Raw genomic sequence first — 23,093 nt, forward strand, 5'->3', positions numbered from 1 at the left:
ATATGATGAGTCCAACTGTGACGTGGCACATGGAAGTCTGATGTGATGGTCATGTGTGGCCCATGTAAATGCCTGGCGTTATGATGACGACTTATGTGTTGTGTGTCGTATGTGGTTATCATGAAGTGTCAGTGACCAAGTGTTTGTGATGTTGTCTGTGACTTGTTTGTGGTTGTGTGAGAAACTGATACTTTGTGTGCTTGAGTATGTGGTTGGGAAAGAGTGAGACTGTGGAGCCATGTGTCTCTCTGCGATGCAGTAGATGCCTCTGTCTCTGTCTCTGTCTCTGTCTCTCTCTCCCCCTCCCTGCTCCGTCCCTCCCTTCCTTCTTCAAATCTTTTCTGGGTGCCCACTGCGCCAGACCCTGGCCTGAGTGCTGAAGCACAGCTGTGGTGTCCTAGCAGAATATGACTGCTCAGCAGCGCCGGGATACAGCCAGGAGTTGGTGATGTGTTGGTGGCCAGAAACCAGCCATGTGGGAGCATTTACACCACAGAAATAGGCAAATCCTAGGAAGTGTGTCCCCTCTGGAAGAGCTGGTTGTTAAACATTTACCAGCACATCCTGTGCCTGTGTCTCTGAGCGTAACTTTCTGTGACCAGTCTGGTCACAAGACTGTGGGTGGGACTTGAGTGTGATGGTGACCCTGGGTGTGGTCGGGCTCTCCACGTGGATGAATCCGGGTGGTAAATTCCACCCCTTCCACTGACACTTGTGAGAGTGGGGAGGGTGATGTTTTCTGTTCTCAGCCAACTCCTTGGACGCCCTAAGTCCCGCTTTCCTCAGAATCAGAAGCATAAATACCCACCCACCTCTCCTTCCTGAATATCAGGCAGATCAGCTTTACCCCAGTTGGAGGCCAACAGTCCTCAAGTCTGGGTCTTTGTCTCCAGTGCTGTCCATGGTGGAGTCTGGAGTTCCTTTTGGTCCTCTCCAGAGGTGCCTGCTGAGTCCCCAGCGTCTGGGGAGTCGGTGGGGGTGGGGTGGGGGCTGGTTCTTGGGCCCTGGTAGTGCCTGCAGATTCCCCAACTGCTGAGTTTTGGGGTCCCTGGGACACCCTCCAAGGTCTCTGCTTGTTGGGTTCTCTGTCTCCTGAGCCACCTCTGCAGTCAGACCCCCATCCAATCCACTGTCACGCCACATGTCCCTTCACACCATAAAAGCCCCGAAGTAGCACCGGGTGCCATCATGAAGTCGAACTAGGCGCTCATCTGGCACTCGGACAACCACCTCCTCCCCAGCGTCCAGGTGCACCACGCCACCCAGGAAGCTGCTGTCCCACCAGTTGCGCGGGCTGGTTCCTCGACCACACAGCGACCGTCGGCTGACTAGCAGCTCCAGCTCCTCAGGGTAGCGAGGTGTGCGCTTGTAGATGCCATGAATGAGAGGCAGGCCGCTGGTCAGCCCCCGCGAGCAGCCCAGGCCACCCAACTGCACCTTGGAGTAGATATAATAGTACCCACTGCGGGCGATCACCAGGGCGCCATTACGGTAGTGGAGGTTCCTCAGGAAGGCCAGGCCCAGCTTTGTCTCCCATAGCAGTGGGCCCCCACTGGCGGCCAAGCTGGAGTTGGCCCCTGGGGAGGGAGACAAATGGGGTGGGTCAGCACATGCCTCACACTTGCTGTGTGACCTTAGGCTAGTCACCACCCCTCTCTGAGCCTCCACCCCTGTGCTAGGCAGTTTGAGAACTTTATGTGTATTAATTCGCTTTGTCCTCTCTTGCAGGTTGGGAAACTGAGGCATAGAGCAGTGAAGTCACTTGCGTTTTATACATCCTGACTCATCTGCTGCCTTCGTGTTGGTGAGAGAACTGAGGGGTAAAGCAATGCAGGGACTTGACAGAAGCACCAAAACTTGTAAGGGACAGAATCGAGGAGCTGAGGCAGAGCCCACCCTGGTTTAGCAGCCTTATAACTCCTGTGTGCCTCAGTTCCCCTCTCAGTACAATGGAGCTATGGCTGGTACCTGCTCAGGAGTTAATGAATTAATGTGTATAAAGTGTGTTATGGTGTATGACAGGCAGTGATCCTTGCTTACACGTTTATTCAGTGAATAAAATCAGAAATACATTGACCCGGGCAGGGTCTGTGTTCTGGGCAGATCTGTGAGTGAATATTGAACGAACAAATGGATGAATACTGTGACTTATTGTATGCCTGTCTGGTCTCCCCACGACACACTGACCCCCATCCCGTGCCAGGACCCAGGGTCCCCTCACCTGTGAGATGTGCTGCCGGGTTGGCCTGGTGGGACTTCCGCTCTGGAGAGAGAGTCAGAGGTCAGAGGTGAAGGTAATGTTGGGGGTAAGGGCCAGCCTCCCAGAGATCATCAACTCCATCTTCTGGTGTCAACCCCACCCTTTCCGGAGTGACCCAGACTTCTGCTTCTCAGGCTTGGGGGAAGGGTACCTGTGGGGCTTTGGGTTCATTGTGCAAATCCCATTGGGCAATAAGGGAAGGGCAGTGTGGGAACCATCCCACGCTTCTCCCTGGGGACCAGGACCCTGACTCACCTTTGATCAGCTGCTCCTGGGATCCTGCATCTCTCTCCTGAAAATGCAGAAGAGCTCACAGTGAGGACCTGAGGGGCTGGCCCTGGCATCACTCAGACTCACATGCAGAACATGGGTTTGACATCACCCTCAGATCCACACCCAGGCCACGTGCACATGCCGCCCCACCCCCTGCCAGTAACCTCGCAGCCATGAGATGCCTCAGTTTTCCCTTCGGTAAATGAACATACAAAGAGTGTCTGATTAGGATGCAATGAATTCATATGTGTAAAGCATATCATGGTGCCTGGCACTGTGGACACAAATGCCAACATGTGGATGTGAATAAGTGACACTGGACACTTGTAGACACAGACATGTGGATGCATGGTTTATGGATCGAGACCCAGAAACAAGGACAACATCAACCCCTGTGCTGTAGACAGGCAGCTGCATGGACATGTGGGTGTGTGTATACACAGGACAGCAGCACAGTCCACATGGGCACATCAACACACATGTGTGGCCACCAGATCCAGACACAAGAGAAATGACCTGGAGACACAGGACACAAAGTCTTGACCATGTAGGCATGACACAGACACACAAACCCAGAGGTGAGGCCAGCAGACAGCCATATCCACGGCCAACCAGAAACTGATGCAGAGACTTGGACAAAGTGGATTAGTGGCAATCCCAATAATAGTGATCAGGGACAGCTAATAATAATCCCCAATGTCAGAAGTTTGGTTTCAGAGGCTATAGAAAACAAAACTGATTTATAAACATTAAACTTACTAAGAGATCAGATCTTAATTGTTCCCAAACTAGAAGAAATAATTACGTGACACCATAGAGATGTTGGCTAACACTACAACAGCAATCATATTGTAATACAAATGTATCAGATCAATACGTTGTACACCTTTAGTTTCCATAATATTAATTAAAAAAAGGAAAGTTGGGCCCTGGCTGGTGTGGCTCAGTGGATTGAATGCCGGCCTGCAAACCCAAGGGTTGCTGGTTCGATTCCCAGTCAGGGCACATGCCTGGGTTGTGGGCCAGGTCCACAGTTGGGGGCACATGAGAAGCAACCACACAGTGATGTTTTTCTCCCTCTCTTGCTGCCTCCCTTCTCCTCTCTCAAAAAAATAAATAAAATCTTTTAAAAAAGAACGTTGTTCTCCATTGGATGAACAGTTGCCATGTACCAGGTACTATGGGCACAATTCACACAATATTGTATTTTATTCCCTCTGAGGTGGACACTCTTATTTTCATGCCCATTTTACAAATGAAGAAATTGAAGTTCCAGGAGGTGACTAAACTTGCCCTGCGCTGCTCTGTGTCTGTCCACTTCCTGCACACCCATGCACAGAGAGACACACAGGGACACAGGAGACCAGCTTGTCTCAAGCTCCCAGTCCCCACTCACCAGCAGTGGGGTGACCATTTGCCCCAGGCGCCAGTGCAGATGCAGCAGAAACCAGCCCTGCACAGCTAGCCCGGCCACCAGCAGCAGCAGCAGGAGCCCCAGACCCAGTTGGGCAATACTGCAGGTTCTTCTCCGGCGGCTGGGCCCCAGCCTCGTGAATGGGATGTTCGTCTGTCCGTCCACCACGAACACCGAAGGCTGCACCACTGTCTCCTCCATGCCTGTGCTGATGAGGCCCCAAACACCCAGGCTAGGCTCGTACAGCTGGGTCCTGTGGGCTGGGAGGAAAACCACAATTGCCCAATTCTCCTGGGCTTCACACGCTGCAGACAAGCACCCGTGGGTCCTGGGGCTGCCTTTAGAGCTGGGGTTCAGCCCCTCCCCTTTCCCCCTCACCCTCCTCTTCTTCCTGTCCCCACACCCCCGCCGGCCCCTTCTCACTCTCACTCATGCAGTCTCTCATACTTTCCAGAGGCAATTGAAGATGTGACTCAGGTGGGGACTGCAGAGTGGAGGCCGCAGCTTTCCTTTTTGGCTGCTTCATTCACCCAGTGGCCCAATATTAATTGAACATCTCCCATGTGCCAGGTACTGTTCTAGGTGTAGGGGCACAGCCCATGAAAAAGAGAGACAAAAGTCCCTGATCTTACAGAGCTCCTATTCTAGTTGGATGAGGAAGACAATGAGTCCCATAATTAAGAAAATAATATATAGTGTTTTAGATAGTGATAAAAGTAATAGAAAATACGAGAGTGGTTTTTGTGTGTGCATGTATGGGTGGGTGTGTATATGCTTGTGTGTACATGCATGTCTTTGTGCAGGTGTGCTATGTGTATGCACACATGTTACCTGCATGTGTACAGACACAAATCTGTACATGGAGGTGCATGCAGGTGCAAGCACGTGTGTATGTGTGCATGTTCACACATCTGGGCATGTAGAGGTATGTGCATGCATGTTTGGTGTGTGCGCATACATATATCCAGGCATGTGCAGGTACAAGCTTATGTGCATTCATGCACACACATATTCATGTGTGTGTTTTAATATTTTAAACATTAATTATTTATTTTTAGCAAGAGGAAGGGAGGGAGAAAGAGTGAGAGAGGCATCAGTCGGTTATCTCTCTTATGCCCCCAACCAGAGACCTGGTCCACAACTGAAGCATGTGCCATTCCCAGGAATTGGACCAGGAACCTTTTGATCTGCAGGATGATGCCCAGCCCATTGAACCACACGAGTCAGGTGCATTTTAAGTTTTAATTGAAAAACGCAAAGTCATGGGTGGAACCACTATCCAGCCATGGAAATAAACCTAGGGCCTGGGACTCATTCTGGACGTCCATTTGTCTAGTTCCTCACATCCCACCCTTCAGCAAACCCTGATGATTCAACTTCCAAACCAGGTCTCACATTTAGCCCTCTGCTTCCATCCCCACCACTACCACCCTAGCTAAGTGCTATGGGCTGAATGTTTGTGTCCCTCGATATGCATATGTTAAAGCCCTAATTTCTAGTGTGATGGTATTTGAAAATGCAAGTTTTGGGAAATAATTAGGTCATGAAGGTGGAGCTCTAGTGGTTGAATTACTGGCCTTATGACATATGAGATAGATGTTGTCACCCCTGTGAGGACACAGTGAACAGGTTGCCATCTGCAAGCCAGGAAGAGAACTCTTTCCAGAACGTGAGCAAGCTGGTGCCCTGATCTTGGCTTCCAGCTCCCAGAACTGTGAGAGACAAATGTCTGTTGTTTAAAGCAATCAGCCTAAGGCATCTTGCTATAGGGGCCAAGTGGTCTGACACATTAAGGCACCCACCATTTCTTGCTTGGACTATTGCAATAGCTTGCCAGCTGACCTTCCTGCTTTGCCTCAAGCCGCCTCATCATTCATTCTCAGTCCTCTAGCTAGTGTAACCTCGCTTATGTATTTGTTGATTTATGTACATTTATTTTATTCAGGTGAAATTCATATATTATAAAACTAACAATTTCAAAATGAGCTGCTCAGTGGCACTTAATACATTTTCGATGTTGTGCAACTCTATCTAGTTCCAAAACATTTTCAATGTTCCCAAGGGAAACACCATAGCAGTTCAGCAGTCACTTCCCGTTCCCTAATCTTCCCAGCCCCTGGCAGCCACTAGTCTGTGTTCTTGCTCTGTTGAATTACGTGTTCTGGATATTTCATAAAAATGGAAGCCTGCAATGTGTGGCCTTTCGTGTCTGGCTTCTTTCACTGAATATAATGCTCTCTAGGTCCATCCACATGGGCGTGAGTGTCAGTGCTCTGCTCCTTTGTTGTGGCTGAATAATGTTCCACTGTGTGTACACACCATGCCCTGTAAATCCATTCATCTGTTGATGTGCATTTAAGTTGTCTGGATTAGCTGACCAGAGGCAAAGAGCCGTGTTGAGTCACCCACCCCCAGAATGAGATTCATCTACTTAGTGCCTGACAGTCACCAACAGAGGACATTCCAACACGTAGGTAGTGGCCAGCATGACCAGCACAGAATGTGGACTTCGGTGAGGTTTGGGCTGCCTGTCAGGGAGGCAGAGTAGGGATTATCAGGCAGAGGAGGACACTCCAGCTCACTCAAGCTCCACCCCTGAGAGCCGCTCCTGTGGCTGTGTGGAAACAGGAGGTCGGTTGGATTTGGCCCACAGGCCTCAGTTTGCTAATAACTCAATGGGAAGCCATTGGAAGATTTTAAACGGGGGAGAGATGAGAGCTGCCTGAAGTGTTTAAAAATCCATTTCACTCCTAGTTATGTAACCAAAAGAATTGAAACCTGGTACCCAGATAAATATATGTGCACACAGGCTCACCGTAGATTGATTCACAGTAGCCAAGAGGTGGAAATGAGAGAGCTGGGCCTTGGGAGAGGCTGGCTGACTGAGATCCAGAGCAGAGAGGGAAAGGGGCCTTAGGGGTCACCACTCACCCCCTTCACCTGCTTGAACCGCCAAGCCTCAGACTGGTCACTCTTCATCCCAAGAACACCTTCAGCCGGGGTGCTCGAGTCACGCCCAACACCCCGGTGGCCCATCCCAAGCAAACAGGGCAGGGCAGGGTGGCAGTACCTTCATAATATCTTCAATTTTATCTCTCATCCCCTCAAAGCCTAAAATATTTACTGTCTTGCCCTTTAAGGAAAACGTCTACCATCCCCTGAGCTTAGAATGGACACTAAGTGTTTGTCACTATGTTGAAGTCTGCACCCTTGCCCATGTTGAAACATATCTCAGGGCCTTTGCATTTACTGTTCCCTCTGCCTGGAACAGCCTTTCCCAGATCCTCCTTGTCATCTATGTCTTGACTCAAAAACCCCCTCTTCACAGGAGACTCCCCTGACCACCTGTAGTAAGCAGGGTTTTCCAGAGAAACAACCAATATATATCTACACTTATACATCTGTATCCATATCTCATTTATAGCTCTCTCTATATCTAATCTATATCTAATTTATATCTTTATTTAATCTGTATTATCTATCAAATATGCTGTATATGGAGAGACAGAGACAGAGAGAGATTTATCTATTTTAAGGAACTGGCTCACGCGATTGTGTAGCTCAGTAAGTCTGAAATCCACAGGACAAGCCGTCACGTTGGAGGTTCAGCTGTGCTGCTGTTGCAGTCTTTAATCTGAAGACTAGAAACTCAGGTAGAATCTCTACACCAGTCTTGAATTCCTTTTTCCACAGGAAACATGATTTTTTTTCTCTTCATCCCTTCAATTGATTGGATGAGTCCCACCCACATTATCAAAGACAAACTGCTTTTAAAGTCAACTGACAGTAGGTGTGAATCCTATTTTTAAAAAAAACCTTCATAGCTACATTTAGCCGGTGTTTTACAAACAACTGGTTTCTGTGGCCTAGCTGAGCCCACACTTGAAATGAACTGTCCCTCCACCTAAATACCTTCACTGCGGCGGCCCCAGCCCAGGCAGACGCCACGTGATGCCCTGCTCTCCCTTCCTCGCCGTCTGAAACCAACTCCACGCTGTCTCAGAATGGAAGTTTCCTAAGATCCTGTCTGTACTGTTCACAGCCTAGAACCACAGGTGCTCAAACACAACAAAGCCCCAGGCTTTAAAGAAATACAAAAAATGGACAGGAGAAAGGGGAAATAAGCAAGAAAAGAAATGAGAAGCCGGACACACGCTGGAGGAAGGGGCCGGCAGAGGTCTGCTGGGACTCCTAGTGAGTGAGGAGGGTCTTTGAGTCTCCCCTCCACGAAAGCTTCTGGCAATTGGGGGGCCAGAGGAAGCAGGGGTGAACTGTGAATGTGTTCCCCCATAGTCCTGGAAGTGGGAGGTGCAGGTTTCTGGGGCCTGAGGGTTTTAGGGGAAGGGGGCTGTGCTGGGCTGGCTTCTAGGCTGAAGGTTTTTTTCCATGATGACCTGATCCAGAGCCCTGAGCTTGGATCCCACCCTTAAGAGTCCTCGAGGATCGAGAGGTTAGAAGAGGCCTTTGGGGCCCCAGTTTCACTTTGTACCCAGTAGTTCCACTCAGCCTGGTGGTTGCCCTCCCCACCTCCCCACCCCACGCAGCTCGGTGCTGCTGTGACCGCAGTGGCTCCTGCGCTCTTTCCTCAGCTGCTGACTCATGCCTCCCCTCTCACTCGGGGCTCCAGCTGGAAACAGCACCCTGCCTGCCCCTTACCGCCCCCTCCTGGGCACAGCCAGCCCACTGGGTCCCACAGAGGTGTGGAGGTGTCTGCTCAGACCCACCTAGAAAGTGCGGGTTGGGAGGGTGGGGTGAGCCTAGAGGACAAAAGGAAATGCAGGTGAGAGTGAGCTGCAGGTGAGGAACAAATAGGACGAAGATGAGCAAGGAGAGGAGGGCTGTTAGGGTTATGATGCTGATGAAGACACAGGTAAAGATACAGCAGAAGGTGCAGGTGAGAAGGCAGGTAACTGTGCAGGTGAGAATGTAGGTAAGGACGCTGGTAAGAAGATAGGAAGAGACCTAGACAAGGATGTAGGTAAAGATGCAGGTGAAGACTCAGATGAGGATACAGAGAAAATACAGGTGAGAATGCAGGTGGAAAGACAGGTGAAAATATAAGGAAAGATACAGGTAAGGTTACAAGCAACGATGTAAAAAATGCAAAAGGATGCAAAAATATACAGGTGGATAGCACTGAGTATACAGGTAAGAGAGGAGGTAAAGATTCAGATGAGAACGTAGTAAGAACTCAGGTGAGGATGCAGTAAGGAGGCAAGCGAGCAAGTAGGTGAGAATTCAGGTGAAGGGGTAGTGAGTTGCTGGTGGCGGTGGTGAGGGGGTAAGGGCACAGGCAAGAATACAAACAAGATTTCTTGGAGATTTCAGGTAAGGATGGAGCGGAGATGTAGGGGAGGCAGCTGGGGACCATAGTTGCCTCCTTCTCCCTCACAAGACCTCCAGACTTCGGGAGATCACATGGAACACAAAGGAAGCTTTATTGGGGGGACCGTGATGGGGGTCAGTTGGGACAGCCAAAGACGACCATGTTCTCTGTGAAGCTGGCCAGGTCCCTGCAGAGTTCCTGGTTCTCTTCATCTTGGCATTCATCAGCATCAGGCCACAGCTCCACCCAGGTGTCCTTCCCAATGATGTACCTGATGCTGGGGAGGGGGGACAGATGGCAGGTCAGGAGAAGCCTCGGAAGGCGGGTGGGGCAAACACACATGAGCAGGGCCAGCACTCACTTGGGTTTCTCTCCCCACAGGTCCGAGGAGAGGCCCCAAATGAGGTAGTGTTTTCCCTCCTGCAACTTCAGGGCTTCTCTGCACTTGACGTGACTGATGAACCTGTGCTCCTGTCCAGCCTGCACCTCATAGGTGCCTGGAGGGGAGAGAAGGAAGCTGCACCAGGGCACAAGAGGGAGGAGGAGGCAGAAAGGCAGAAAGCAGCGCAGGGCTGACCTGACTTGATGACCTGCTCGATGACCATTATGTACTCGTCGAAGTCATCCGCCAGCTCCTTCTTCTGCAGCCTGGTCTTGTACACTGGGTAGGGGGAGGGCCAGCACGGGTCATGGGCAGGGTGGGGGCAGCACCCTACTTGCAAGCACACCTGGACATATGGTTCCCCCAAACAGACACTTGCAGGATTACAGTCAGTCATGCGACAGTTCCTGCCTCCCCCAGTAACACAGCAGCTGCACAGGGTCACACCACCACCATCCTGCAGTCACGCACAGCCATGCGCACAATTATAGCTACCCGTAACTCACCATATACATGAGAATAGCTCCTCCTCGTTTACTGTCACCTGCAACCACCATCTCTCACACCCAGCCATGTGATCACAGTCACAACCACCACCACACACACAGTCACCTACAGCCATGCACATGATTATAGCCACTCACAACTCATCATATACACCAGGACAGCTCCTCCTGTCCACTGTCAGCATCTCACACAGTCATGGCTACCTACAAAAACCTCACACACACACACACAACCACATCTACTCACAACCACCTTTTTTTAACACTCTTGTACATACCCAGCCCAATCATAATCATGGTTCTCCATGCACTAACAGCCCTTCATCACACATACCCACACACACACACCAGTCAGTCACCCACAGCCACATGCAGCCAGGACTACTCACAGCCAGTCACACACACAACCATGGCCATGCCTGCTGTCACACAGTCTCACACACACATAACCACAGCCATACACACCCAGACACACCATCACTCTCACACCATCACTCATACACGCACCCTGCCCCCTCCTTACCGTAGTCCACTCCTGGCTCGCAGGCCTTGTCCAGCCGGTCTTCAGGAGTGACTTTTTCCTCTGCCTGGTGCATGAAGCAGTTCTCTGCGGGGTGGGTGAGTAGGGGACATGATCTAAGTCTCACTTCCTGGCCAGGACCCCCACCCATAGGTGTGGCCAGCCCAGGGACCATCCCTCTTGGTGTCCACAGGATGTGGGCTTTTGAGGCCCCTTGCATCACCCCCATGGAAGTGAGGGATCTGGTGGGCATGACCTGCCACTTCCTGGCTCCTGGCACCCACCCTCAGCACAGCGGCACATTTCGTTGTGGCAGAGTTTGCTCAGCATTCCAGCTTCCTTCTCCGGGTGGTAGAAATGGGTGCAGGTCTCATCTGTGGGCAGAGGGGGTGGGAGGTATCAAAAAGCTAGGGCCTCCACCCAAGACCATGCCAGTGGGGCTCATATTCCCAACTCCAGCCCTTCTGACCTGGAGATGCTAGGTCCTGAACCCTGGGACCCCCAGGCCCCCAGCTCATAGATCCTTGGGGCCTTCAGACCCCAGGCCCTAGGTTGGCTACTCACCTAGGTTGTAATAGGAGTACACCTTGACCGCCCCAGGCTGGATAAGCCCCACATTAAAGAACTGGTGAACTTTGAAGGATATGCAGTCCTCTTGGTCATGTGAGACCTGGGAGAAGGAGGTGATGAGTCAGAGGGGCAGCATGGGAGGGAATCCAGCATAGGCTACTGGGGGCTGGAGGGTGGGTGGAGAAATGGAAGGATCAAAGAGGGATCTGGGTGGGGAAGGTGGGGGGCAGGAAGTGGCAAAGATTCATGAGCAGTTCAACAAATCTATTTTCTTTTTCTCCAAGGCTCATGGCTAGATTACACTTCTCAGTCTCCCTTTCTATTTGGTGTGGCCATGAAATTAAATTCTGGCCAACACATTGCTATCTGTGCCCATAAAAACATCCCATGGTTATCAGTACTGCACTGGACATTTGAAAGTTGCTAAGAGAGTAAATCTTAAAAGCCTTCACCACACACACACACACACACACACACACACACACACACACACTATAACTATGTGAGGTGATACATGTGCTGGCTGACCTTATTGTACCCATCATTTCCCAACATACATATACCTAATAATTACATGGTATACCTTAAACCTACACAATGTTATATGCCAATTATATCTCAACAAAGCTTAAAAAACAAATAAATGAGGAGAAAGAAAAAAAGGAAGGAAGGCAGACATGTATGTATACGTGATAGACATGTATATTTGGAGAAAAATACTAACAATTAATGAACTTGGGTAAAGAGAATATGGAACTTTTTTATACTGCCCTACAATTTCTCTGTAAGGTTGAAATTACATAAAAAATTAAAAGTAAAATAAAAAAAATGTTTAAACTCATCTCATGCACAATCCTCTTTTCTTCTAGAAAGAATTATTCAAGCAGAGGACTCTAAGACAAAGGCCAATAGAGAGGGCAAAGGCGAGCCACATAGGGGTGAAGACCCCAGTGGAAGCCTTAAGCCTTACCTTGTCTAGGTAGATGATGAGGGTGTTCTTGTTGCTGAAGGCCTTATCCATCTCGTACTTGGAGATATATCTGTCAGTGCCAGTGCTCAGCTGGAGAAGGGAAGGGCTTGTGAAAACCCCTCTTGGATCTCCTTCCCTCCCTCAGCCTCTTCCAGACCCCAGGCTCCTTCCCACTAATCTCAGCCTATAAGTCCAGGACTTCTCATACCTGCTTGAGGTCACCAGTGTCAGGAACAAATCCAGTCATCATGGATATATCCAGGATGGACATAGTGGCATCGTGGTTTCCCAGATACCTGGATGGGGTCCGGAGAGAGGGGTCGAGTCCCAGGTGGGGTCAGCCCTAGGGGTCAGTGCCTGGTCAAGGTGGTCTTATCAGAGACTAAGGTTGCTGGTTCCCACAGAGCAGCACAGAGGAATGTTATATCTTAGGAAACATGGTCCAAATAGGAATGAAGGACAGGTGCCTCATTAATGGTCAAGGCGACTGATTGCTCAGCCTTGGAGGCCCAACTACATGGGTTCAAATCCCAGCTCTCTGTGACAATTGATGAGTCACTGGACCTCTCTGTGCCTCAGATCCTCTAGGAAATGAAGACAAGAATATAGGCAGTTTTCACTTTGCATGATTCCATTAACATGGTCTAGTTCAATAACACCAGTCCCTCAGCAACATGGCTCTGATTCCAGTGCCACAGTATATTAATCATGAGTAGTTGCCTAAAGGACTCATCTAGTTGCTAGCTCTGCGGTCTACCAGTCACCACATAAATAAGTGTGCATTCACAATCAATGACCAATCACATCGCTTCTTTCAAAGTCTGTCAGTGACGGGTCACTGAGCACCCATCATTCAGGTCACACGTGTAGCTGTGTCACTTCTTTCTCTCCCAGTAAAACACCCATGTGAGATTTTACCAAAATGAATAACCAAATGGGAATTGGCCAACAGAGGCGAAAGTGCCACAAAGAAATGAGGAGCAGTGATGCTGAGAGTGGTGACAACCCGTCGACAGAGTCAGAGAAGGGGCAGAAGATCATGGGAATGCAGACCTGCTGCCACCCGCGAAGCTTAGGGAAGGCCAGGTCATCAACACAAATGCACAAGAGGTTGTGACAAAAGAAAGAAAAAAAAGATATCCCAGAGGAAGGGGCAGTGGCGAAAAGCTTCCAGTGAAGGAACTGTCAGATACCTCGTGACACTAAGCTCAAAGGGTTAAATGTCAGAAGTTGACCCAGATTTGGAAGGGAACATGACACTTCATGTAACACCAGAGGAAAGATGCTCCCTCCATATCACAGGTTATACAGAGGAGAAAGGAGGCACTGTTCAAACCACAGGACTTTGAACAAGTGCTTTACAAAATAATTGAAACCGACTTTAATCTCAATGTTCTAACGTTTTAAATTACAGTGCACTAAACAAATACTCGTCTGACTCTACTTTTCATTAGTTTATACTTTTATAACTGGCGGTGTGAGAGTTTTTGATCTAATTTTTTTTAAATGTAAAATTCCTGGAACAATTGTAATCTTCCTCATTGATTATTAACATCACTTGGCACAGTCTCAGCTTATGTGGTCATGGCAGGTCTCACACTGCCATGTAAAGCAAGGACTGCTCTGCTATCTGTCCCTTGGAGGGTACTCAGCACGGTACTAGCCATACAATACACCCCCAGAAAGTATTAGGTACCAGAGGTATTATTTACAAGTGGTCTTGCTAGAGACAGAGGGATGATCAAGATGAGCCCCAGAGACCCGTGTCTCACCTGGTACAGATTTCAAGGAACATGGTGCTCTTGGCATCCTGAGGCTTCCTGACTGAAACATAAAGACAGAGGGACGGGGGACTGGGTCCTGATTCAGGAGGGACGCAGGCACTAGAATGGCGGTGGGGGAAGGGTGGCAGATAGGGTCTTTATTCCTTCTACCTGTTTCAGGGGCTGGTCGTAGGTTAACCCTGAGGTCAAACTTCTTGCAGGTGGCTTTGCCTTTGATCTTGGCGTGGTACATTGTCACCACCTAGAGAGATGGGAGAGGAGATGAAGTGTAAGCCTACTTGACTTGGGAAGGAGAGGGTCCCTCTGGGGAAGAGAGACTGAGAGGAAGGAGGTGGGGAGCCAAGAGGGTGTGGGCTCTGTTCTTTACCGACAAGGTGCCTTGTCCTTTTCCTTTAGCTGTTAATGTGAAATCTTCATTTTCCTTGGTCTGCAGGGAGTGGGGAGAGAAGGCGTTGGCAACCAAGCCTTCCCCTGGCTGCAGGGGTCATCTGCCCTCCCTCCTGCCTCCTGAGACACTCTGGCTGGCATGGAGGAAGAGAGCAAGGCGGCTTTGGCTGGGCAGCTGCACCTCTTCTGACCGCAGGAGGCTTGCGGATTCCCAGAGGATGCGGTGCTTGATCGGAGAGCTGCGGCTGGGCAGGTCAATGGACACATCCAGATTCAGGTCTTCATGGTCAGGGACTTCTTTGTGGTATTGGGCCAGGGCTTGGAACACCATGAACGTGGCCTAGAACCCATGAGAGAGAAAGAGGGTGGTGTGAGAGACTGAGAACACACTGAGGGATAAAGAGGCTCAGCTTAGAGCTGGGCCACTGGGACTGTGGCCTAAAACGCACCAGAGGGGCTGAGGATAAGACTGGGCATTGGTGGACACTGAGGACACGTTCTAGAGCTCTTTGCACGAGGGAGGCTCAGACCACGGCTTGGCGACACTAAGGCTGAGACCTAGAGCCCACCAGCGAGCACCAGGGTAAGGCTGGGAGTTATTAGACAGTGAGGACATCTTCTAGAACTCTCCAAGGCCTACATCAGAGCTCGAAGACACCGAACACATCTAGAATATGTCAGGAATTGTAGGCATAAGACTGAAGGTCTAGCAATACTGAGAATGTGCTTGAGACCCACGCAGAGAAGAGAGACTAAGACAAGAGTTTGGAGACACTGAGAATGTGTCTCCAACTTGTGAAAAAATAATAAAGTTGGAGCTTGGGGACACTGAGCATATGATCTAGAATCCAAAAGTGACACTGGGAATGTCACCAGAGAGAAAGGAGACCATACTGGAGTCTGAAGTTGCTAGAACTTGAGGTTGCTGAAACCATGGTCTAGAACCCACCAGGGAGAAAGGCAATCTTTAGTAATGCTCTAGAAAATGGAGAACATGGTCTAGAATCCACAGTAAGACAAGGTAATGCTGGGAGCCTGATGGACCTAAGCACATGGTCTAGAACCCACCAGAGGGAGAGATGGACTTGATGATTCCCTACAATAATTGAGAACTTGGTCTAGAACCCACCAGTGAGACAGGATAAGATGGGGAGCCTCGTGGAACTGGGAACATGGACTAGAGCCATCAGAGAGCGGCTCATACCTGAACCTGGGCCCTGGGAACATGACCTAGACACTAAGAGGGACAGGGAGGCTTGAAATATAGCTTGGGGCATTCAGAATTTAGTCAAGAGTCTATAGATAGATGTGCATGAACAAACAAACAAACAAACCCTAATTTCTCAACTTCATTCCAATGAAATGCCTCTCTTGATCTCAGCATCTTATCCGGAAGGCCAGTGGGAGGCAGGAGAGGGTAAGAATGCAGTTGCCTAGGGGATGTGGGACCACTTGCCTGGGTGGAGCCATAGCCACCTCCGTAGTATCTCTGCTCATTGAGCCAGCGCACAATAGGAGGCACAGAGTCAAAGTCTTTGAGCAGTAGCAGGGCCAACAAGGCATAGGATGTGGCCTCCACATTGTAGAGCTTCTGGCCGGGCTCCTCCCAGCGGTTCTTTTCTGCAGAGAGAACACCAGCTTCCATGCTCACTGCTTTGTCCAGCCTGAAGATAGCTCAGAGAAAGTTCAGACTACTTGGTGTTTAGGTGTCCTGGCCCATATTTGTGGCTCTCAGTCTGCTGGTTTCTGCCTCACTCCCTTCCCTTGTCAACCTTCACATTTCCATTTGAATTGTGAACTGCAGCCCCACTGAGTTGTCGAAGGAGATTCTCTAAACTTCTTACCTCTGAGCCTTTGCATATTCTGTTCTCCCTCTTTGGAGCACTGTTTTCTCCATCTACCCCTGGTTAATTCTTACCCACCCTGCACAATTCAGCTTCAATGGCATCCCAACACAGATTAAGGTCCTTCCTTCTGTCTCTCAAAACATCCTGTGTTTCTCCCATTCCAGCACCATGATGCCCTACAGAAATCTATTAACTCATTTCTTTCCTCAACCGTAGTGTGAGGCCACCACAGCAGCGGCTGTGCCATATTCACTGTGATGTCCCAAGTGCCTCAGAAAGTACTTATGCCAGAAACTGTCACCAAGGCCCATTCCCTTCTCTTCCTGGGCACACTGTTAGACTACATCTCCCAGATACCTTTGCAGGTAGGTATGGCCATGTGACTGAACCCTGGCCAAAGGAATGTGCACAGCAGTTGATGGGGCCCCTTTCATGCCTGGTCTATCTCCCTTGCACAGTCTTCCTGACTGTCGCCCTTCTGCTTGGATAGAATGGATTCCCATACACTGATGTGGCAGAGCCATGAAAAGATAGAGCCTGGATCCCTGCATCACTGTAGAGAGGGGAGCTATCCACCAACTTGGGACACCCACACTGTGCTGTTACACAGTGTTAAACCACTTCAGTATACATTCAGATATGTTACATAAGTGAGCATAATTCTGATAAGGTGTCATCACTGGAACCAATGATTAGGTGCTCACTGTGTGCTACTCATTGTGATAAAATCCCTATGTCCTTATTTTATCCAATCCTAACTACCCTTGAAATAATGATAATGTTATTAACAATACTAAAGGAAAAAACAATATCAGTGATAGATCTCTTACTATTCACTAGACCTTCTTCTACCTGCATCACTCATTTAATCTTCACAGCCATCCTATGATGTAGATATCATTTTATACACAAGGTCCAGAGAGGTTAAGTGAATTGTACGAGGTCATGCAGTAAGAATGTGTCAGAGCAGGATTTGAACTTGAACCTGTCTGATGTCACAGCCCATGTCCTTTTGCTTCTGTGTCATAGCAAGTACTCAACAAATACTTGTTAAATGGTGCAGTGGACCTTCTTGTGCCACTTACAATGAGGACTTTTCACACCTAGTGCCACACACCCCAGCTCAGTTTAGAGCCATGCAGCCCAGCTTAAGATGGCCACCCTCAAATCCCTGCCATGCATCTCCCCTTATCCACCAGGTTGCCTCTCACCTGTGGCTGTGCCCAGAAATTTTTCGAGGCGGGAGCCCTCCAGCTTGCCCAACAGGGCCAGGGCGTAGCCAGCAATGGCCACAGTATACGGTCTCTGCAGTTTCTCATAGTGGGCTTCCAGGAAGTCTCCAGCCTTATTGATGCTGCCCTCCAGGCTCTGTGAGAAGGAAGAGTGGGTACTCTGGTCAGGTGGGCACTGCTGCCACAGGGAGCTGGCAAGGATCACATAGTCACCACTTCCTGGGCACAAGTTTCTGTCCTTGGGACATATCTGTCTTGGATCTATTTTTGAGGGTTTCCCAGACATTTTAGCCACTGTGAACTGCTTTGTTGCTGAGTACCTATCAGCGAGTGGATATGTGTCTGGCACAGTCTGTATACCCAGTGGTGTGCTGGTAAACGTTTAATAAACAGCTCTCTAGTCAGGGTGGGGGACGGGTTGTCTTATAGATGCCAATTACTGTGGTGTAAATGCTCCTACCATGGCCAATTTCAAGCTAGCAACGTGACATACCTTAACATGGAGTGGAAAAGAGATGCCTCAGATAGGCACTTGTGAGTTAGAATGAGCCAGGGTTAGCACACTGCTGAGCCCCCTATTACCTAATCATCATCATTATAGTCAACGCCATGTGCCAGCCACATATCCACTCATTTAACCTCAAAATTCTATGAGGAAGGTTTTATTTTCATCATCATCTCTACCGCACAGATGAGAATACTGAGACGCAGAGTATTGAGGGGCCAAGGTAGACATGATTTGTAGTGTTTGCTGATTTTCATAGTGTAAATACTACCATTGTCAATCTCAACCTACCAACATGGAGTCACTCACTGACTGTAGAGTTGGGAAGAGATTATATAGTATGTCCACCATATAGGTACGACAGACATAAATAACCTCAAGAGCATGGGTGATAATAAAAGGTAGTGAAATAATTAAGAAATGATGAGTTTTGGATGTTTATGACCTTAGTTTTTATGTATAGTGTTTAGTCTAATTTGTTTAAATGTAAGTTTATATAATTTAATTTTTAATAACATTTGCATTCAATAATCAACTTGCAATATATATTCCTGGAATATTAACAATTGGTTTTCTCAAGGTAATTCCAGCAAGCTCTCTATTTAAGCCCCAGGAGCCTGGTTCCACAGCCTATGCTATACTCCATTATAAGGTTGCTATGTTGTAGCAGAAAATGTCACTGTGTTGTCATAGAAACTAATCCTTTTGCCTGCCCTCTGTCTCTCCTATATCTACCCTTGATTTTTGTAGGAACTTCTCTTCTTTCCTTTCATTCACATGGCCACAGTGGTAACAGTAATATTTGCCCAGGAAGACATACTTCTGATCTCAGCTGAGTGGTTCAGAAGTAATCACCTGACTCAGGCTGCGCTAATCAGAATTCCTCCCTGGGAATCTGGAAGTTCTAGTCTTGGTTTGGCTATTTCCCCAAGGATGGCAGCTACATTCTGCCAGGCAGCCTGTGTGGCAGGAAAGCTAAATTATTGGGCAAGAAGGGAATGAAGGATAGAGGAACAAAGCATCCTGGTAGAGTCCCCAAGGCCACTTTCATTTTTGCACTTGAAAAATTCTTGGATTCTTAAAATAATTCCCCCATCTACAAGTAAGTTTACAGTTGTTTGTACAGAAAATAATACAATAATTAATAAATAATAATACAAGAATAAACCGTGTTTAGTGTACTCACAACTGTAAACCTACTTTTGCCCCACCCTGTATTTTTGCATAATGTAGGTCACACATGCGTTACATCTAGAACAACATAGAGAATCCTAAAAAATACAAAGATTATTATACCCATTTTACAGTTGCACACATCGAGGCCCAGTGAGAAGAAGTGCCTGAGAATTACGATTTAAATTCAGATCTGTCTGACCCATAGCCCTAGAACTGTCTCTTTCTATCATAATTTCTTTCGAATCTGCAAGGTTTGAACAAGAAAGGCCTGGGTTCCTCTTAGTCATTAAAGGTAACAGCCTTCTCTGCTCCATCACATTTCTGGGGTCCTGAGGAGGAAGAAGCAAGGTGAGGCTGGGATCCTGGGGTTCCCCACTTGGGAAACTAAAGGCCAAAGAACCCACTCTCAAAGCCCCAGTACAAAGCAGCTGCAGTGACTAGAAGGTGGCTGTGCCTGAGTGGGAGGTGGGGAGGGGAGGACGGATGGGGCACACTTACGTTGACCTGTCCCTCACAAATATCTTTAGCCTCTTGCAGTGCGATGAGAACGAAGGCTGTGAGGGACACATCTTTCTCCTCAGCACTCCTGAAGCCACCCTAGGATGTGGAGCAGGAAGAAAGGATGGGGTCACCAAGTGTGTCCCCACATGCCAACCAAAGCCCCCTGTAGGATCAGCAGGTCAGGGCAGGGCTGGATGTCTCCCCAGGGTCTCACAGGAGGACCATGCACTGCTCATTCACTCATTCTGCAAATGTTGCTGGTGCTGTGGATAAGGTGGTAGACAAAAAACAGACACTGGGCCCAGCCCTTATGGAGCTCCCCATCTAGTAGGGGAGACAGACGTGAATCAACCAGCTCCTCAACATATATATGATTGATGAGTACTGCGCATAAGTGGACATGGCAGTGAGAATGGATAATGGGAGTGTGTGGCTTGGTCAGGGAGGTTGGGAAAGGTGTCCCTAAGGGATGAGAGGTAGAGCCACACTCTGAAGAGTGAGTAGGACTAAACTCTAAAGGAGGATAGGAGTAGCATGCCAGACAGTGGGAACAGCATGTGCAAAGGCCCTGTGACTAGACAGAGCAAGGCTCCAAGCAGTACAGATGGAGTTTGGAGATAGGGGGTAGTCTGTGGGTCTGGAAGCCCAAAAGGTCAGGCTGAGGCAGTGGTTCTCTAACTTGAGCACACATCAACATCACCTGGAAGTGGAGGCTTATTAAAACTCTAATTATTGGGCCCCACCCCAAGAGTTTCTGATTCAGTTAATCTGGGCTCCAGTCCAAGAATGTGCATTTCTAACAAGCTTGCAGCTGATGCTGATGCTGTTGACTTGGGGACTGCACTTTGAAAACCACAACTCTAAGGAGTTCTCAGTTTATTTTCAAATCAATGGAGAGCCAGGGAACTTTCATTTTGCATTGGACTCTGAGGTCTCTGGTTTTTGCAAAGGAGGAATGACACTCCTGGCTCCTTTACTTCTCTGTCCACCCCAATGTAGGGAATTAGGCAAATGGCAGTCTTTCTCCAGTCCATGCTGTGATACTCAGGCCCCCCTCTCCCCAGCTTGGTCTGAATCCCCACCCCTTACAATCATTTCTTGGTGTATCACTGGTCCATCCTCCTGGAAAACTCCATCAGGCTTCTGCTTCTCCAGGATCAGCCACTTGACAGCCCCACAGAGGACTTCAGAATCAATGGCGATGAGGTTGGCGGCCAGAGAGAAAACCTTGACCACGTAGGCTGTCAGCCTGGGGGTGGGCACAGAGCATGAGCCAATTGGCTCTGGGATCCAGAGAGTGCCATCCTAGCCAAGCAATGAGCAGACAGGAGCAGGGCCAGCCCATGTGCCCAGTTTTCTGTGCCAGGGCTCAGGACCCAATGCTGCTTGCAGGCAGTGCTTAATGACTGTAGGTCACTCAGCTGGTGAGTCCATTGACTCTGCAGGTGGAGGGATCCAGTGGCAAAGGGCTGCATGGGGAGGCCAGCCAAGACTACGGCCACGGTCCAGGACCTGCTCAGAAGGGTACCAAGCCAAGGATGGGCAGGCATACCATGTGCTGGGCGGCCGGTTCAGGAAGGCCGCAAAGGCTTTGTTGGGCTGTCTGAAGGCCAGCTGCTGGGTGTACCCTGCAGGGAAGAGATAAGCGTCATCAGAGGAGCAGAGGCTGAGTGGAGGCAGTGGCTGGTATGGGTGTGTGCCAGGGAGGAGAGAAGCTTAGAGAGGCGACTAGGATTCTATGGAGAATGGGACATGGGTTCAGAGAGGGAAGAGGGTGCTCAGGACTGGGAGGGATGTGTGGAGGGGAGGGGACTTAGAGAGGGAGGGGCTCTGAAAGGGTGCAGGGACCGGAGTGAAGAGGGGTAAGGAGTTCTCAGAGGAGAGGGGATTCAGAGAGTGGGGGTTTTCAAGGACGTTCAGGATCAATGGGTCCTCTGTGGGGGCAGAAACTCAGAGGGGCCATGGTCTCAGCAAGGGGAGAGTAGGTTGCAGAGGAGGAGAGAGCTCAGAGAGGGGCCTCAGAGTGGGAGTCTCCAAGAGGGGCAGGGAACAGACCCTTCTTGATAAGGTCCAGGGAGTCCTGCCGTTTCTGAAGGCCGAACTTGTCCCACTGCTCAGTGTGATCCAGGTAGTGCACCGCGATGACCGTGGGAGTCACCCCGATCATGTTCTGCTCTCCGCAGCCCGAGGGCGTCACAATGAGGTGCTTCAGCCGCTCCCCATCGATGGCATCTTCTGCCATCTGAGCCACTGGGGTCCCTGCAGCCAGGAAGACGGATGGTGTTCAAGCAATGATACTCACTATGGGGTGAGGAGGGTTGGGGCTGACCCCAGCTTTCCCAGGCTTCAAGCAGCCAGGGCCAGAGTCAGGGACAGCTGGGGGCTGAGGGAACATGACTCAAGAGTGGGGGCTGTCCCTGGGTAAAATAATTCCAGAAACAATTGCCATGAATACTTATATAATGCTTAATGCTATTTGCCAAGCTCTCTTCTAAGAGGACACTATTTAGTATCTCATTTAATTCTCACAACAACGTTTAGATACAAATACCACCATTCACCTCCATCACAAATGAGGAAACCGAGAGTCTCTCCCCCAAACTAACAGCTCACAGGCTGCAAGGTGCCTTCCTAGCTCTTTCCTGTGCCTTCCCGCCCCAGTCCTCTATCCTGGGTAATTAGTTCCAGAATTTCTGCTCTTGAACTCTATTACTTCTCATTTAAACTTCTTGATCAGCAGAAGCTATTTGTTGAATTAATACTGCCTGGAGCCTTCTATGAACAGACCAAGGAGAGGCTGTTCCAGCTGAAGTGGAGGAGAGAAGTACCATGGTTAAATATTCTTGGAAGTAGATGGGTCTAGGCTCCCTCCTTGGGGTCATGGTCCCCCACACCTTCCTGGGCCCCATGCGGTTGGACCAAGCGTGTCTCACCCTGCAGGAGGATACTGGTTTCCGACTCTGTGTCTGGGACTTGGTCGCTGAGGTCTGCAGCCTTGATCTCCTCACGCTGCACTCCGTCTGTCAGTTGAGTGGGAGACACCGTGGCACCAGCCTCCTTTCACCATACCCTGCCTCACCACCCAGGACTCAGCCCCTCTCCTGCGGCTGACTCACTTTGGCCCAGGTGCTCTGGATCCAGTGTGCGAATGGCCACAGTTTTGTTCATTCTGATTCCTTCCGGCTGGACGGTGTTGACAGAAGGGGGAGCCCGGTGAATAAAAGGACAGACAGACGGACAGCTGGTCAGTAGGGCACTGTTCTGGGGATGACTGTAGCATATACATGATGGCATCTGCTGGTCTTAGCTGTGTGGCTAGTAGCCAGTTACTTAACCTCTCAATGCCTCAGCTTCCTTCATGATAAGGAGGAGGCAGTACAAACATCTACCTCATACCGTTGTGCCACTTAATAACAAAATTAGAAATTAATAATGACAAT

The 23,093-nt window shown here is 49.4% G+C and overlaps 2 protein-coding genes across 2 annotated transcripts in view; both read right to left on the reverse strand.

The window, feature by feature from the left end:
- Positions 1–281: 281 nt before the first annotated feature.
- Positions 282–4,245, reverse strand: TNFSF14 (TNF superfamily member 14). Its single transcript, XM_090288760.1, has 4 exons — positions 3,930–4,245; positions 2,516–2,552; positions 2,222–2,263; positions 282–1,577 (listed from the first exon to the last, which is right to left on the reverse strand). The coding sequence occupies exons 1-4, from the start codon at positions 4,146–4,148 to the stop codon at positions 1,150–1,152; spliced, it is 726 nt and encodes a 241-aa protein (XP_090144886.1). The 5' UTR covers positions 4,149–4,245; the 3' UTR covers positions 282–1,149.
- A 5,121-nt stretch (positions 4,246–9,366) lies between these two features.
- Positions 9,367–23,093, reverse strand: part of C3 (complement C3) — a 31,075-nt gene continuing 17,348 nt past the window's right edge. The window contains exons 22-41 of the mRNA XM_090289503.1: positions 22,770–22,836; positions 22,587–22,673; positions 21,709–21,912; positions 21,206–21,281; positions 20,743–20,902; positions 19,651–19,749; positions 17,451–17,607; positions 15,849–16,012; positions 14,574–14,732; positions 14,373–14,432; positions 14,156–14,246; positions 13,994–14,045; positions 12,430–12,517; positions 12,222–12,311; positions 11,246–11,351; positions 10,966–11,055; positions 10,685–10,768; positions 9,851–9,934; positions 9,635–9,770; positions 9,367–9,550 (exon numbers count right to left, since the gene is read on the reverse strand). Coding sequence (XP_090145629.1) covers positions 9,409–9,550; positions 9,635–9,770; positions 9,851–9,934; positions 10,685–10,768; positions 10,966–11,055; positions 11,246–11,351; positions 12,222–12,311; positions 12,430–12,517; positions 13,994–14,045; positions 14,156–14,246; positions 14,373–14,432; positions 14,574–14,732; positions 15,849–16,012; positions 17,451–17,607; positions 19,651–19,749; positions 20,743–20,902; positions 21,206–21,281; positions 21,709–21,912; positions 22,587–22,673; positions 22,770–22,836 — 2,196 coding nt within the window. The 3' untranslated portion in view covers positions 9,367–9,408. The remainder of the gene's footprint in view (positions 9,551–9,634; positions 9,771–9,850; positions 9,935–10,684; positions 10,769–10,965; positions 11,056–11,245; positions 11,352–12,221; positions 12,312–12,429; positions 12,518–13,993; positions 14,046–14,155; positions 14,247–14,372; positions 14,433–14,573; positions 14,733–15,848; positions 16,013–17,450; positions 17,608–19,650; positions 19,750–20,742; positions 20,903–21,205; positions 21,282–21,708; positions 21,913–22,586; positions 22,674–22,769; positions 22,837–23,093) is intronic.

This window comes from Furipterus horrens, unplaced genomic scaffold (genome assembly GCF_987537825.1).
Source record: "Furipterus horrens unplaced genomic scaffold, mFurHor1.1.pri manual_scaffold_10, whole genome shotgun sequence".
Classification (NCBI taxonomy): domain Eukaryota; kingdom Metazoa; phylum Chordata; class Mammalia; order Chiroptera; family Furipteridae; genus Furipterus; species Furipterus horrens.